General features: G+C 32.2%; 1 protein-coding gene across 6 annotated transcripts in view; it reads right to left on the reverse strand.

The window, feature by feature from the left end:
* Nlgn1 (neuroligin 1) overlaps window positions 1-18,754 on the reverse strand; it is a 654,452-nt gene that overhangs the window by 438,961 nt on the left and 196,737 nt on the right. For all 6 annotated transcript variants that reach the window (XM_076868040.2, XM_076868039.2, XM_076868037.2 and 3 more), the window contains one exon: window positions 13,684-13,836. In XM_076868040.2, coding sequence (XP_076724155.2) covers window positions 13,684-13,836 — 153 coding nt within the window. The remainder of the gene's footprint in view (window positions 1-13,683; window positions 13,837-18,754) is intronic.

Raw genomic sequence — 18,754 nt, forward strand, 5'->3', positions numbered from 1 at the left:
ATTTACAACAAGAATATCTAAAAGAAGAGACTCATTACTTATTAAAAGATTCAAGACTAGACTAATAGACCAATTTTCAACTTAAAAAGTGTACATGTGCAAATTTTAATATAAAAATATTTTTAATTCAGATTCATTGAACTCACCTAGGAATTTCTGTGGTTATCTACTGTACAGCATTTGAGTTACACACAATTAATTAATTATTTGGGCAATAAATTGCAGTTATCTAATTTTAATTTTATTTCTAAAAAATAGATTTTTTACAACTATATGAAGGCTGGAACAAAAGCAAAAGATAGAAAAATGATTTTTTTAAGATAACTTTTAAATAATATTTTAATAGCTCTTTTAAAGAGAATAATAGGAAAATTTTGGGTTTCTTGATCATATGATACTAGTGTTTTTAAAATATCCAAATAAATTATCCTTTTCTTTTAAGGATAGCTGACAAATCAGGCTAACTACAGAACTACTTTTCTTTTTAATCAAATTCACTGACTCATTCCTCCACACTAATGGGGCAGAAAAGTGAAATAGTCAGTAGTTTTCTCATACAAAACAATATCAGTTAGAAAATTCATCTTTGGAATGCACACATATGGAGAAATGACCTCTATGTAATACTTTTTATAAATCTCTGTCTTAGGTCTCTTGGCCATTGGTTTTTCTGGCAACCCCACCTGGAGGCTGACACTGGGAATAGGTAGAGAAAAGGTAACTCATGGGGTAGATGGTTCTGGCGAACAAAGCACATTAGAGTCTGGGTCATGAATAAGCTTGAACTACAGGGTTGGAACTATTTCTGTCTTAAAGCATTTATATCATAGAATTCTGTTTTTCTAATTGTCCCTTAAAATATGAAGTCTTACATGAGAAACTTCTTTTGAATGCTTACGGCTTAGAATATCTTTGATTTCTCAGAAAAGCTGCTCTATTTCACATCCCTTCTGATGTTAATAAAAATAAATAAACCCTGATAGATTTCTGCTGCAAGTCTGCATGCATCAGCTCTGGAAATGTTGAGACTTTTTATTCTCCTTCTTTTCTACCTTCCTTAGCCTTGATTCATTATGTACATGACCATAATTTTATTGTATGTCCTCCCACAAAACTATCACAAATACTCTCTGGAAAAAGGATAGGCAAAAATAGGTAAATGAATTACTTATTTAATTACTGATATAAATATAGAATTATATAGACTGTGGTGAAATATTACTTAAGAGATATGTGGATTTTATTCTAACAGTGCAGATTAGCCTAGAATCAGATAAAAGCAATGGATGCCTGATCTGTGGTCCTTCTAAACATGTTGTTTCAGAAAATAAATCCATCATTGCCAGGTGTGGTGGTGCACACCTGTAATCCCAGAAGCTTGGAAGCCTGAGGCAGGAGGATCAGTAGTTCAAAGCCAGCTTTAGCAGGAGTGAGGCACGAAGCAACTCAGTGAGACCCTGTCTCTAAATAAAATACAAAAAATAGGGCTGGGGATGTGGCTCCTTAGTTAAGTGCCCCTGAGTTCAATTCTCAGTACCAAGAAAGAAAGTAAAAAAAAAAAAAAAAAGAAAAAAAAGAAAAGAAATCAATCATGAGCCTCAGACTGTAAACTGTTTTTGGTAAATATGACACAGATTGTCTAGAACAAAAGGGCCCAAAACACAATCTGAAAAACAAATTTCTTGTGACATGAAGCAGATACAATTGTGGTATATTTCAAGGGAAAACACTATCAATTGAAATAATCTATTTTTTTACTCAAATTTAATAATGCATCTTTCTTAAATCTTATTTTCATGCAAAGTAAAAAAAAAAACTTCAGTATTTTAGCATAATTAAATAATATAAAATCACTACATATCTTTTTCTCAGAAAAAAATGCTCCTGATTATGGTATTATTACCACAAAGAATTCTTTTAATAATTTCTATTTGAGTGTGTCACGTATTTGCTAAGATAACTGACTTCTCTAGGAAATACACCTTTTCTTTTCTTTCCAGAGCTCAAATGAAAGAAGCCAGCAAATACTTTAACACAAATTAATACTCTCTTGGATATGTCTCATCTCAGTGACATGCCTTGGCTCTGTAGAGAGCTTTTGAGAAGGTGACTTTACCAATATGTAAGTCAGTTGGAAAATATTACTTGTTTCAGGTTCAGGAAATTTTTCTAAAAATAGCAATTCATTTTACAGTCCTCACTGTATATGGTTCCATTAAAAGACATGGAACAGAGAGGTGGCAGAGAGGACAATCAAGAGTTAAAGATCTCTTGTACCAAACTCAGTCTATTTGTGACAGCAGTTGAGCACCTGTAATTCAATTCAAGACTGATGAGGTATCAGAAGGAAAAGTTAAAGAAACTACAAAAAGGATTTTCTTTTTCCTCTTGTCTTTATAAAAGGGCAACCTTAACTTGAGTCTGAAAATCCTTTAGGTACCAGAGTCTATTATATATATTGTTCCACTACAAAAGACACTTCTCTAAAGGACTTGGGAAGATTTTTACTACTTCTAATGGAACAAATGGGGGATACCATTAACAAGGTTTTATCTCATTTATGTGAGACCTGAAGTGAGGACTTTGTATACAGATGCCTAGTTCAGTTACCTACCAATATTTTCCACCACCTCTTTTCTCTGTATCCCTAGACATACTTACCCTGAGAAGAGGACACAGTGCATTCATTTACATGTGATTGATTACTTCTGTGTAGAGTACCCTGCCAGTTTTAAAGAAATTGGATAACTAGATAAGGCCCAGTATTTATATTCTGGTTTAGGTGGCAAGACATTGGCCATATTCAGCAGTTAATATATATGCCAATATCTGGAATTGGCTTCATGCATGCCAAAGTGAATACTAGGCTGAAAGAGAGAGAACAGAGGAGTCAACTGATCCCAGGATTGAAGGTAGGGTTATCTTGGGGCTATGATGATTCAGATGGATATATGTGGCAAGTAAGTAGTTGGAAATGAACCTGGTAGGTGATAAGAAGTCTAGCCTAGCTTGAGTGGAAGAGACTTCACAGAAACCAATAGGTCTTATGGTTCAGGTCTTAAATGTCCCCTACAGGGTTGCATGCTAGCCTGTGGCAGGATGTGGCCCCATTTTTAGGAGCTGGGGCCAGTACATGAATTTTAGCTCACTGGAGGCATGCCCTAGGAGGGGATATTGAATTCTGACCCTTATGCTCCTCTCTCTTTACTTTCCAGTCACCATGAGATGAACAATTGTTTCACTATGCAGTCCCTGACATAACATTCTGCCTTGCCATATACCCAAACAATAGGGTCAAGCAATTATGGGTTACAACTTCTGAGACTAGTAGCCAAACAAAACCTTCTTCCTTTTAAGTTGATTTTCTCAGGTGTTTTGTCACAGAGACAGAAACCTGACTAACACAGAAATGAAAGGTTGCTAAGAAAAGGAACAACACTTTTAAAAGACATGGAATGGCAGGGAAGATCTAAAAAGGAGCCCAGATTCAGTAAGAACCATTTAGTAATGGGGAACAGAGGAAAAGGTTAAAAAAAAAAATCCATGCTCTTGTGTATTTTTAAAGTAGATTCCTGGTTGTGATGTGAGATGGAATGCTTGTGAGTAAATTTGTAGGATTGGGGCTCAGCTCAGCCCATCTGGTTTCCTAAAGTGAGGAGTAAGAGCAATGGGAATAAAGAGAAGGAGACTGATATAAGGTATGTTTTTTTTTTTTAATTGAACAGTACTAATCAAACCTAAAAAGACAAAAACAAAGAAGTAATAGATAAATGTTTACTCAGTAAGTAGTTCAAAGAAAGTCTTCAGAAAGGGAAAGAGAAAGAATAAACTAGTTGTGCTGGAAGATGAAATTGCAGTCTATTTTTAAGGCAAATCAGCCACAGTGGGTGGAACCGCAAGGATCATAGTACTAGGTCAGGGCAAGGTGGGAAGTCCTGCTGTTTCTCCTGTTGAAGAAGCATCACAGGACAGAAAAAGCTATTCAAACACAGAAGAAAAGGGGGTGGGGGGGAAGCAAGATCTATGCTGTCATTTTCTCATTGTTTGGAATAGAGGGGAAAATTGACCTTGCTTGAGAAAAAGACCCATATCTTCATTTAAGGAAAAAAAAAATATATATATATATATATATATGTGTGTGTGTGTGTGTGTGTGTGTGTGTGTGTGTGTGTGTAATTGATTACTTTGCATGGCTTTTTCTAAGATCCAAAGGATGAGAAGGAAGAGAACCATTATGTTGTTTATAAAGACGGAAAATGATTCTCCTGTTTTCCTGGTCTATGGATTCAGTATCTAGGGAAGGGCTAATGATCTCAAACCCTCTCCCTCCTTCAAAAACCACATTTCAAAAACCACATTTGCAGCCTGGGGTTGTGGCTCAGTGGTAGAGCACTTGCCTGGCATGTGTGAGGCATTGGGTTCAATTCTCAGCACCACATATTAAAAAATAAATAAAATAAGCGACTACCAACAACTAAAAAATATATATATATTTAAAAAACCACATATGCTCATTTCATTTACAGAAAGCATTTTGTGTGTGTGTGTGTGTGTGTGTGTGTGTGTGTGTTTTGCAGGTGATCTCTCTATTTGGAATTTTGCATTTTTTACCTCAGCTGCTTGTTTAACAATTTATCCAGTTTCTAATTATCATACCGCTTTTTAAAATGTTTTGAAATATTTTATCCATATTTGAATATTTAACTTTGCAAATGCACAGGTAAAAATGTCCCCCAAAACTCCATCAGCATGAGAAGCACAAAAGAGGCCTTTCTTAAATTCTCAGTCTATGCTTAACCTCTACCAATATTTGTAGAGGTGAGATTTTGTCTTAGCATTCTATTCTTTAGGAAATACAACTTAACAAAATTTGTATTAATGTTTAATGTTTTTCCTCACTGTGAATTATAGAGACGGATTGAGTCTGATTTTTTTTTTCAAAATTGTGAACACCAACTACTTGAACCTTATAGCAGGCACTTAACAAATGCTTGTGGAATTAATGACTGACACATGAATGAATGAGATAAAGGATAACTTCTTCAAAAATGAAGTTCAGTATCTTTTTGTATATGGTTTTCTTGGTTGCAGTCCTCTGTGTACCTTGAAACAAGTCTTCAGTTCTAACCCCAGAAGGATGCCTTCACTAGGAATGAGGAAAATTTATTTCATGTTGTATAACTTTATTCAAAATAACTGATATTAATAACTCAAGAAAGTATAAACCATAGTCTCCCAATTTCCTCTCAGAATTTGAACAAAAACTATTTAAGATAATTAATAAAAATGCATCTTTTTTTAGGACATGTCAGAGAGCTTAAATGAGGCTATTTTAATAACAAAGAAACATTAAAATGTTAAGAAGACATCATAATAGAGATTCTTGCATTATGATCTCTTACATTAGCCAGCCTATGGAATAATATGAATCTTATTGATCTATAGTCATTCAAGGCAGAAATTTAAATGAACTTTCCATAAAGCTGTTTTGATTAATTCCATTTTCCAAAAATAGGAGTGAAAATTGTCAAGATCTCTGTTGGTCTATGTCAATGACAGATTCCCACACTCACCTGAGCCAGCCAAGATTCTATGAGCAAAATTCTGCCTCAGATACTGATGAAAAACCATCTCAATTTAAGGTCTAGGATTTTTGTGTCTTTAACAGAATGTCTACTTTGATTAAGGTCTAGGCTTACCTGAAATTTAAAAAAAAAAAGAATCTTGCATTAATCTGCTCAATGTCCTATAATTATTTCCCATTGTTCTTAGAGATACTAAATCTTTAGCAAGGTGTCACACAGGCTACTACTATTTATGTCGTCAATCTTACTTAAGAGTGCCCATGCTTTTCTCACAGTATTCCAACTGGGTTTGCACAGGTCCTTAACAAGCCAGGACTTCCTCTGGCTTTCTCAGCACTCTCTCTTTCTTTTCTTTTTTTTTTTTTTTTTTTGCCTCCTCCTCCTCTCTATGACCACACTGGATCAACATCTGTTGATTCTCCAGATCCAGTTTAAATTCATTCCACAAATATTTTCTGAGCAAATACCATGTGCCAGGGACTGTAGGAGTCTTTAGAGAGTTAGACAATAATAAAACAAACAATACTAATATAAACAAGAACAATCAGGGATGATAGATATACCACAGAATTTTAAAAGGAAGATAACTTGTGTGACATTTTGGCTCTTTTTAGATTGAAAATAAATTGCCTCTGAGTGGATGATATCCAAACCACAATCAGAAAAATAAGGAACTGGCCCTACGAAGATCCAGGGTGGAAAGAACAGCACATATAAAATACCTAAAATGGAATGAGTTTGGGACATACGAAGAGTGAAAGATTGTGCTGGAACAGAGAAAAACATGTGAGATGAAGTGAGAGATCCCAGCCAGGACTTGTTCGTGCTGGGTTTTGCCAGACAAGGCAGGAAGGAAGTTTAATTTTATTTTAAGTGAATAATGGGAAGCCAATGGAGGATGTTAAGCAAAGAAGTGAGCTGGTGTAGTTCATGCTTTTAAAAGATAATCTGATTTTGCAATGTGGAGAATGAATTACAGGTAGACAGCAAAAATGAAAGAGGGAGACAATGTAGGAAGTTCAGGGAGATGTGGCCGAGTTTGGTAAAGGGGGAAATAGAAAGAAGGACAGATCCAGGATTGTGTTAGAATAATTCAATAAGAACATCTGATGGACCATGTGTTGAACATGAAGAAGAGAGCTGAATCAGAAAATATCAAGTTTTGCTGGATGGTCCATATAGATGGCAAGGCAATGCCACCCACATAGCGCTGTGCTGAAGAGAAGGTTCACTTAATATTACTTGATTTGAATGACTGACTAAGATACTTAGCTTCTCTGCTTATTTTTTTTTTTTTTGCATTTATAAAATCTGGAAAGTTGCAACCTTACCTCATATGGCTTCTGTGAGATTTTAATATTGTTGTTCATGAAAACTGCTTAAAACAAGTTTTGGGATATAATAAGTCCCCGATGAATGTGGATATTATTATTATTGCTGTTGTTGCAATTATTATCATAACCTGTTATTACAACACAGATATGGAAGGCAATGAAATAAGGGAGCCTGAGGAATTCAGCACGTTCCAGCCACATTAAGATTGAGATATTCATTAGCCATCCACCTGGGAGTGGGAGGCTGAAGCCCAGAAAAGGCTGGTGTTCTGAGGAATAGTTAGTCCTGAAGATGCAGTTTTTTCAGGCGTAGATGTAGAAAATCACTTCTACAGAGAAAGACTGAGAGAAATTAGAACAGAGAAGCAGCTATGGAATTGGCAATCTCAAAGTCCTGAGGATTCTCAACAAGGATTTTCTCAGTGGAGTCTAAGAAATGGAAACCCGAATGTTACCTCCCCAGGAAACCTTTTTTAAGATTCTGTAATATACTAGCTCCTTTTTCATTGAACTTGTCTTTTCTCTAGAATTCATATTGGTAATCTCAAAGGGAGCTGGGAGTTGACTTTTCACTAAACCGTTATCTATGTGCCTTCTCTAATTGCTAGTAAGATAGCAGGGACCATGTCTATCTTGTTTTTCATAATAATCACAATAATTAATAAAATGTCTAGGCATATGATTACTCAATTTATAATGAACAAATGTAGGTAAAACACACTTTTTTTTCTTCTTTTAACTAATATAAACATTAACTAATGTACTTACTTTCAGGTTATTTCTAAATTTTCAGAATAACTAAATAGTTGGCTGTGTTCCAAGCCTCCTAATATCATTTTGGAAGGAGTAGATGGAAGAAAAATAATGAAGAGATGGTTTAGTTTGCACAGTATCATTACCTATCTAAAGTTCTTTTTTATTTTTTTTTATTCCCACAATACAAACAGTATCTACACTCAGGGAACTCATTTTAACACTCAATCTAAAGTTGATTACCATCTAATCATTGACAAAAAAAACCCAGTTGAGACAACTGTTAGAAAGAAATCCATGAACCAAATTAATGTCCATTTTTCTAAATTGACTTTGGCCTTATCTTAATAAAAGTGAAATCACCAAATATCTTACCTCTACTGCATTGGTTAGCTATTTGCTGAAATGACAGTATGAAAATTGTAAGCATTTATTATTATTATGTTCGTGAGTTTTACGGAGTGTTGTTATGAATAATCACACACTGAAGACATTTTTGCATCTTCTAATAACATGAAGACTACCAGACAATCCCTTTATTGTTCCTGGTTCCAAGTAAAAACAATAAAACTCATGGGATACATTTGTCTGTATAGTGAGGGTAAACATTTGTTTTTTGATTCTTATATATGTTTCTTCATATGATATTGATAATTATGATATTCAATTTAGTCTCCCTTTTACTGTGGTCCTTGAGAACTCCAACCTTACATGTTCATGGCCTAAGTCTCTGGGTCTGTTTTCTATTTTTCATATATTACTATTCAAATATGATTTTTGAAATTAAATTATTTGTGTATGCATGTGTCACAAATTACTTCCACTTTCTCAAGATAGAAGGAGTATGAATAAATTAAAGAGAGGATGTCTTCAGTCTTCCCTCTGGTCTCAGGGATAAACCGCTCTTTATGGTCTTGTTCAACTGCTACCAATTCCAGTATCCCATATTAACTCCAAGGACAAGCTAAAACCTTCTCCTTTTATGCCCCAAGATCACACTGGGACACACTGTAGGATATAATCATCATATAAAATCCAATATTTGATTGTATACTACTCTTAAATATAAGGTCACATTTGAGTGTTTTTGTTATTTTTTATAGGTTTTGATTTTTTTATTTTATAATAAGACAGAAACAAAAATAATGCAAACAAGAATAAAAATTATTAAAATGTTATACTGCTTGAGGAAATAATATGCTTTGCTTTTTAAATCATGAGCAATATACAGATTTTACAAACCTTGCTCCTAGGCTGTTAGGATTAAAATATGAATTTTAGTCATGGCATCCCCATTAAGATATTTAGTATATTCTATTTTCCTTTCCATTTTTTGTTGTTCTGATTGCTTTTCTTATATGCAGAGTGACTTTATAATATAAAGGAATTAATAAACATATTAGAAACATATATCAGAATACAATTACTACATTCTACTGATAGTTTATTTCTCTTTCAATTAAATCAAAAGCTATTTAAAAATAAGGGTAGTGTTGTCCTTGCTTTTTATCTCTCATGCAAAATATAATTGCTGAAACAAGTGTTATTTGGTGACAGATCACACCAAAGTTATAGTTATTTCTGTCATTTGTCTGATAAAACTTGTAGCATTACTACAACCTAGTTACAAGAATCAACAAATTTCATTAAGTCTAAAAGAATAAAAATAAATTTAGGAGTTTATTAAAACTGATAGGCAGTAAAGATAACAGATTATTATTTTAAATGATTTAGCCTTACATGATATTATAAAGTAAAATAACTGAAATTTGTCAAATACAAGTAGATGGGATACGGCTTCATTTTTTTTTTTAATGGGTGGGTAGTGTGGATACTGTTTTATTCATTAAAATATTTGATTAGATCTTTTTTAAAGAATTTGCAAGACTTCCACATATATATCAGTAGCTTTGAAATATTTAAAGGCATATTTTCTATAATAAATAACATGGGCTAGAATTACAAATTGTATACTTGCCTCCAAAATATCCATATCAGGACAAAAGTGACTCATTACATTTCCACCAGATAAAGAATCTTATGTTTGCCCAAGTTAGATCCTTAGAGTGATGTTAAAATTTTTCTAAATTACTCTAAAATAACTTATAAATTTATTCTAAATATAGAGAGGTATTCAAAATACTTTTTAATACTAAAGTACTTAATGCATTTTTTTCATCTTTTTGAGACTTAAAAATACATTATCATTTAAGTAGTTTCTATTTTCAAAAAAGTTTAGTGCATAGTATCTCATCCAAACAGTAAATGATTCATTTAATACTCTCTTTCAATTTTGATCTGATCCAAAGGACCCTGGTGGAGAATCCAACACTGTCCTCATTTATAATCATAAATCATAAATTATAGTTATAATTGAGTTATAATCAAATTATTTGATATTGATTCTTTTCCTCTTTAAGAACACATAATCAAAGCATTTTTTCCTAAATAACCAAAATGATAATCTTTATTAATCATACAGTAGAATATTAAAAAGTATGTACTAACAATTATTCTAAATACATTTTAAAGGACTATGTAATGATAGATTACCAGATGGTAACAAAAGCAAATATGGAAAGAGTTTATACAAAACTGGCTAAAGACAAAAAAAAAAAAATGTATATAGAAAGTAGCAGAAAAAAAAAATCAAAACTCAGTGTATGAAACACGGCCAGCCAGAACTCAAACAAGACTTAGGGTAAAGTGGAGAAGTGAGGATGGAGCAGAGTCCTCCCTTGCCTTTCCTTTATTATCAATCTTATGATCAATTCTTATCACCTTTTGAAGAGGAGAAAACATACATAACACAACAATAGTCACACTGTACATCACTGTTACAAACAAAATCATCAAAGGTAGAGGACACGACTCTGTTCTCATACTAGATCTTCACATCAAAGCGTTTTTTTTTTTTTTCCTTTCCTGTTCTTCCTACTTTGTAATGAACAAAAATTTCTTTTTAAACATGAAATGCTTTAAACTGGAGGCTTGACCACCAGATAGTGGTATGAATTTTATTTCTGAAACATTATTATATTTCTACTCATCACCAAAAAGTAAAGAAAAACAAGAAAGCAAAATGTGCAAGTCTTTCCCCCCTAGGATGGCAAATTCAAAGCCAGACTAATTACAGTATCTGTTCTAGACATACTGACATGTTGCCAGTTGCCTCAGAGCAATAGTCTTACAATTAGTTTGTTTGTAGGTTGGATCCCCCAAATTTGTTTTCTTCACAACAAAACAACCAAATCAAAACACACTTCAGGATCTTCTATAATGTGGGTCCAAATCTCATTTTCTGTGTAATTTACCCAAGTGCAAACTAGACAGCAATACTTTTGGAACCCACGCCGAATAAACCTTGGATTACCTTGTTAGTGTTAGAGAAAAACAGTCATAAAAACAACCTCATAACTCTACAATGCCCATTGCTGTGGTCCTGGGAAATGAGCTGTTGATCTGTTTTAGAGCGCTACTCATGCAAAGGGTGCTGAAACAAATGTTCTGATAATTTCTTTTTCATGAATTAATCCACTTACGTGTGCTTTCACAACACCCAACACATATTTTTGGAAGTAACCAGAAGCCATATAGAATTAATGTCTTAAGTTATGCCTTAAAGTGTTTCACGAACAAAGTTTTGTACTTTGTCATGTTGAGAGGTGAATAAAGGACAATTTTGGATGAGTATTATGTGTGTTTAGGAGGAAAAAAAAAAAAAGAATTCAATATGGGTAAAACCAAAAATTCAGTAGAGTCAGAACAAGTATTTAACACTGAGAAAATCACCCCTTATCAACACTTACAATGTTTACCATTATACAAAGAACTCTTCAAGTTCTTCATCTGTTCTGCAATCCAACCATTCAGTGTGGCACATAAAGATAGATAACGGGCATGAAGGAAGGGCTCAAATTGGATCATTGTCCAGTCCTCACCACTTTTGAACACAGAAAAAGAAGAAAAGAAAGAAAAACAGGGGAATGGGGGGGTCAGAGAAATAGCAAGGTATAGGGAGGGAAGAAAGGAAAGAAAGGAGGGAAAGGAAGGAAAGAAGGAAGGAGGGAGGGTGGGAAGGAAAGAATGAAGGAAGGAAGGAAGGAAGGAAGGAAGGAAGGAAGGAAGGAAGGAAGGAAGGAAGGGAGGGAAGGAGGGAGGGTGGGTAAGTGGATAAAGAAGTAAAGCTTCTATCAACAAAACAACAAAGTTCAATTTTGCAAATTGCATTTTATGTTGGTACAACCAATGAAAGAAAAGGGCAGCATAATGTGTGGCCAAAGAGCTTAAAGTAAATACATATATGACTGGCTGAACATCCCAGTCCTTGAAAACACTGTTACCACTATTGGTATTTAATTTTAAATTCTTCCTCCACAAACTGGTCACTGCTCAGGACTTTCAACCTGCACCATTCAGAAATATATGAGCATAATAACCAATGAAAATAACTCAATCATAAACAATATCATAAATTAAGTTAAAGTACTGAAGATAAGTGAAGACCCTTACATAAAGTGTTCTATAGGAAACAAACAAGACTTAGATATTTAAGAAAACTAGAAACTCCTCTGTATCTTGTAATATGCAGGGTTTTCATCGATGAGAAGACACTCATCCCTGCCTATTGAAATTATAAAACTACTGAATTGATGCAGAACTAGACACTCGAACCATGAATACTTGAGCAAAGCTACAGAAATATTTCAAGCCTACTTTGATACAATGTATCTATGATATCACTCATCACTCTTTAAATTTCTAAATAGCAAACTAGAAAAAGATTAAGACCTCACCTTTACCCAAGACATATGAACTTGATTTACAGAAAATTAATGTATTTTATATTTTGTGATTAGCATAAATGTGAAATTATGATTTCACAGAAGTTAGAATAATAATAGCTTCTACCAAAGAGGAAAAAACTTTTTTTCTCAATATGGTTGGAATATACAACATCAAATGATCATAAAATAGAAGGTATTTCAAAATATTTTTTAAATATTTTAGAATAAAGAAAGTGTGATATATTTTTATTTGTCCAAAAAATTGATAGATTATACCTCTTGAATCTATATATCTATAACTTTTGAGAACAATTAATATTAAAAAAATAAAAACTTTTGAGGTCAAATTATGCTTTTTAAGCAAATTCTGTTAATGAAAATATCATAGATATAGATGTTTACTAAATGACATAGCAATTTTACTCTGAAAACTATAATAAAATTGGAGCAAATAACATTAAATTGGAAGGTTTGCACATTAGTTTTTTTTTTAAGTTTATTACATAAAATAACATGCCTACCTCAGACTAACTGGAAAGACATTTTATAAATAATATTTCTCTATACTTTTCTCCAAAACTGAGGATCTTTATGTTGTATTTATTTTGTAGTTCCTTGGGGAACAGTATGCATTATTAAACTGAACTATGTCATTTTATGAAATCAATGTATGTTTTTCTAAATAATCCAATCAAAAACATTGAGAACACATTTCTAATTATTATGGGACCAAAAAAAAAAAAAAAGCCTGCACAACAATAGCAAACAATCATTTCTCAAAGCCAGCCCAAACACATAATCAAGGAGAGAATATAAAATTGATTCTAAGGTCACCACAAACCTCCAGCAATTTTATAGCATTGTAAAAAAGAAAAGTAGAAGAAGGAAAAATTCACCCAGGGACCAACTTTTTTTCCTAAGGCCTTGCCATTGTTACCTTTCACAGTCCTATAAAGCCAAACCAGGCAGTACATTCTCCAACAATGTGAATGATTTCATTACCTTTTAGGTTCACATTTAAAAACCTTCCATAGCTATTCTTTGTCACATAGCTTGTGAACATTTATAGAACTCATTAGAACTATGAAAAATATTGGTTTATAAAGATCAACAAACATAGAAAGAGTGAAACAAAGCCAAGCAAAACAAAATAAGTCAATAATAAATCAAAAACCATCGAATACTTCATGTATTAAATGTAAAAACAAAAAAGAAATTTCTTACCAAGTACCCCAAGCCGATAGTTGACAGTGATGACAATCACATTGCCATAGCTCGCCAGCACACTCCCATCGTATAAATTTCCAGTACCTTCCATGTATGAGCCACCATGGATATACACCATCACTGGCTTGGGACCTCCACTGTCCCGTATATCTGAAAAACAAATGGTTGGCAATTGTTCTTACCCTCAAAAAAACACAAATAACGAAGCAGAGAGTACATTTTTTATTTTAGGGGCAGAAGACATGATTTTAATATAGGTCTTTAAATTGCTGGTTTTTTAAAAGTGTTTCTTAAGCAGCTCATGTTAAGAACCATGGAGCAAGAGAGCAATTGTTTTCTATCTGAAATTTAGTTCACAAATTATAAACTAAATTAAAAATTTAAACAAATTGAAAGTGGTATGAATTTTAATGCATTTTAATTGATTCCGGAAGTGACAGTAAAACCCAAATAAATAACCAAATGATAATGGCTCTTGGACTACTTTTTAAAACTGAACTGATATGGAATTTATGAACCATAAGCTAAGGATGATGGTATCATTATTATTGTGAATAAACATTTTTTCTCATTTTTTATTTACTGTAGACCTTTGTATCAAATGCATTATGATTACATTAAGTCATTTATGCTTCCATTTGTGGACATTATTATAGTATTATACTATTCATTGCAAGAAGTTTCATTTTATTATTTGCATAGTATTAAACAAATGTTTTGGCAGTGAAGTCATATGCATCTGAGCTTCTGTCACTGTTGTATTTAGGGGGAATGCCATTTAAATGATTTTTTTTTTTTTTTTTTTTAGGAAGTTCTGACCATTCACTCATTCCACCTAACCTGAACCTTTGGGAGAACAGAACAACAAAATGATAATTTTCGTCTCTTTCTGTAGCTAACATACTTTTCTTATCCCTACTTTGGTGCTCAATTTTAATCATGTAACCTTGAAATAGGAGAAAGCTAAGTTTGAGTGTAAAGTGACAAAATTTATGGTGAGCTGAAAGTGATTTCTATAACTTTGAATTTTGTCCAAGAATGTTTACTTTTCTAAAATGCATTTCTCACAATTATGTAATTCTCAATAAGGTTATAGGAATACCATATAAGGGAAATGTAAGAGAATTTTAATTAATATTATACATGCACTAATTTCTATAGGAAAAAGCTAACATATTACGGTTTTATTATGTAGATTAAAATATGATTTTGAATATATTTATATATATATATATATATATATATGTATATATATATATATATAAACAAAACATTATTATTACATAGTAGACCATGAGGTCTAATATCCAAAATTAAAATTATATCAAGTATATTATCTCTATTTTTATATAAATATTAAGGGTATCATTTAAGATTATGGTTTTGTTCCTTTGCTTCTAAAAAAACAAGTTTTAATCAAATTAAATTCTCCTACAACTTTACATTTGAGGCACTAGTTTTCAGAATGAACTAGCATGATACAAATTCATTGAAAGAACTGGTGATTATTTAATAGAGATTGGCTTACATTTCTTGTGAAAAATAATGACTAATTTGAATCCTTCCACTTTTCTACCATAATAGTAAAATGATTTCTATAAATGAAAAGTCACTTAGGAGCAGAATTTTAGCTTAACTTATTTGTCCAGATTTTCAAGTTGGGGAAATGTCTCATGGCAGAACTTAGAGACTTAATTTTTTAAAAAGACTATTTTAAATTGACTTAAAACCAGTGGAAAAATTCACCTCCCCACTCCTTTCCCCAAAGTTGCACTTGAGAAGAATATTTTGTTTTTAAGTAGTGAAAAGAAGATATTTTGATATCAAAATCATCTTCTAGATACAACTACATTTAAGAGGGAAAACCTGGATTTATTTTCTCTAGGAATCCTTGGGAGAGAATATGGTATTCATTCCTATGTAAAGAATTGGGGGCTTGTGTTGTGGAGAAATTAGATTTACACCAAGGACATAATCCTTTTGAAATTGCTAAACTACAAACCTTAAATGCCTACTTTATACATACAGTTTTAGCTTCTTATTTTTCTACAGTGGTTGGCACTGAAGAAGCAATAATAAATTATTAAACTGAAATCATTAACTGACTGTTCACAGCAGACGTTGTACTCTGCTAATTGTATGCTTGGAGGTAGCACAGAGGGAAGCTGTTTCAGAATTCTTCTTTAATTAAAATTACATAGAATTACAAAGCACCAACTGTGAACAGTAATGAAATCTTGGTAGAACCATCCAGTTCACCTGGAAAACAATACAGAGAAGACCTGCCACATTTTATACCTAATAACTGAATGAAGTGGACATTGTTAGGAAGCATTGAAAACATGACAAAAGATTTTAGAAGCTATTTTAAGAAGGATCTCTTTATTTTTACTTAAAAATTAGACTTGAAAGGATTACAGATAGCTTGGATTAATTTTAATTTTCAACTTGTCTTTTCAAACTTTTCAAAGATTTCAGCCTTGCCCAATAATTTATATAGAGTAGTTCTTTTCTAGAAAGGTCTATAAAATTCTAATGCTGGGTTCTGAAAAATACTTCTTTATGCTTGAAGTAACTTTGAAGTTAATACTTTAAGGAATATTAATTACTAAAACAGATAAAAGTCTTAGACATTAGAATCTTTAATATTGCTAATAAAATTTGGGGAAACATCAGAATTCTGAAAGAGCTTCTCATACAAAATAATTGTAATTCTTTGGTAGTGTTTTATCAGAATGATCCATCTCAGACTTTACTTCCTTGCATAATTGATTTTTTTATGTTAATAGAAAATGTAAACAGTCCAAATTATAACTATTTTCTTTTAAAAAAACTAGATTATTTATAAATGAAATTGATATATCAGATAGCATAACATTTAATATTTTAATAATATTTCAAGTAATTTTTAATATTTAATATTTGTAATATTTTTATCATATTTTTAATAATCAAATTTCAGGGGTACATTTTTCTTCAGTGGGAGTATATTCAATGGACTTAAGTAATTTGTATTGCACTTATTAGAGCCAAATCATCCTTGCAGACCATGTCTCTTGTGTAACTCCTTTAAATGAGGTGCAACATGTGAGCTATATATTGTACTTAAGATCCCTTATTTGCCTAAACAGTTGCTACTAAAATCATCAGAACATTCTCAGAGGTCTTCAAACACTAGCTTAGTTTCAGTACATTATAAATGTTCATCAAGCATTTTCTGTTTTTGCAATTTTTAAAAAGCTTGTTAACTACATATGGCTTTGAAAGGAGTGAAATGTTATTGCAAAAATACTACCTGAATAATTATTTTCTTCTAAATTTTCAATCAAGTATTTCAATTTTTCAAATTAATAAAATAACAAACTTGGAATCTGAGTATATATATCATGATTTTAAACTTAGGAACTATTTCATCTTTCCATAAATTAAAATTTTATATCACTTTAATAAGCATCAATAGATCTAGAGTGTTTAGTGGGAATTTATTTGTGCCTGACAAACAGAATTTGGGATCACAGATCCCTGTAATGATTCTAGTAAATAATTATTAGTCACATAACTCCTTAAATATGTTTACTGGTTTCCTTCTTCTTAAAGGACTCACAAAGTGGTTAATTAACCATATTTTAGAGTTTGGAGAATTTAACGGTTTTAAACTTTTGAAGCATTGCCTCAGGTAAATCTTTCTCCAACATATAAAGGGACATTTCACAACATTTTGTGCTTTCTACTCGTTTTAATGGAATTTGATTATAATCCAGAACTGCCAAAATAATAACAGTTGGTTGAATTTGTGCTTGTTAACCTGGATATAACACAAAGTACATTTTTAGTTTTAAAAGTATACAAAAATCTATGAAGCAAGTTTAAGAAAGCTCTCAATAGAATATAAAATTGCATTTGAATATTGAAATGTTAATATTAAGATATTCTTAGCATGATTAACATACTTTTAAAGTCTCCCAAATTCCTAAATGAATTGGAGGAAATCTGGGATGTTGCTTTTAACTATTTTTATCACTTCAGTTCTTTGTAAACTATGGAAATTGCCTATAAAATATACAGCTCTTTTGGTTATTATAAACCATACGTGAAAATGATAAAATTGTGTTTGGTTTAGAGACAGCCAAAGGGCATTGGCTCACGAGATTAGAGTAAGAGCAGTCCACTGAGAAGTCTTCTGAGAGCATTAGTGACCCAGGAGCAAGTTGTGGACATAAGAGGTTAGTCTCAGAATGCAGTGGCTGATACTGTACCTTGAAATCAGGTAAAACTATCAAAGTGTCACAGGTATGGCAAAATAATGGGGGAATTTCCTATAAATGAACAGAAAACATGACTTCTGGGTGAAGTAAGCAAATAATTTATCAAGTAGTTTCTATTCTTTTATGTCCACTGTTATTGATTCAACATTTGAAACAACTAAGTCTGAAAATTAGACTCAGTTTTTAGTCCTACCCACATCTGCAAAGTGATTCTAAAAGACAGTGAATAGAAGATACTCAGAACTTTCCACAATATCTGTTCCTGTAGAATATTAGAATTCATCTTTATTCTCTTCAAAACAAGTATTCAGTAAAACACAGAGGAATAGACTGAACTAGAACTGGCAGCTTTGACATTCTACACTTTTGAACATTTAAGAAAATTTATCTACTGATAACTCTTGTGATGAGTGGCTTAGTACATAACTTCAATACTACCTGCCGATTCAAATAAGGGTTTAGGTTATTTTTAATGGCCAATTTAAAAATGTTAGATAGGCTTCACAATAGATCTATAAAGTAGATTCACATCTATAGAACTTAACTTACTATGGTTGCCCCTAGGTATCTAATTTTAACATGTAAATGCATTACTTGGTGCTGTTTCACCAAAAGAAAAAACGAGTCATATTAAATCAGCAACCAAAATATTTTTAAAATAGAGAGGTGATGTATATTATCTTTCTGACTACATTGGAAAGTTATGGACTTTGCAAAGATACACACTAAGAAGTGCTTTATACTCACTTTATTATTTAGATAAAAAATGAATAGGTTTTAGGATTTTCAGAGAGCTCAACAAA

Source organism: Callospermophilus lateralis, chromosome 10 (assembly GCF_048772815.1).
Source record: "Callospermophilus lateralis isolate mCalLat2 chromosome 10, mCalLat2.hap1, whole genome shotgun sequence".
Taxonomy (NCBI): domain Eukaryota; kingdom Metazoa; phylum Chordata; class Mammalia; order Rodentia; family Sciuridae; genus Callospermophilus; species Callospermophilus lateralis.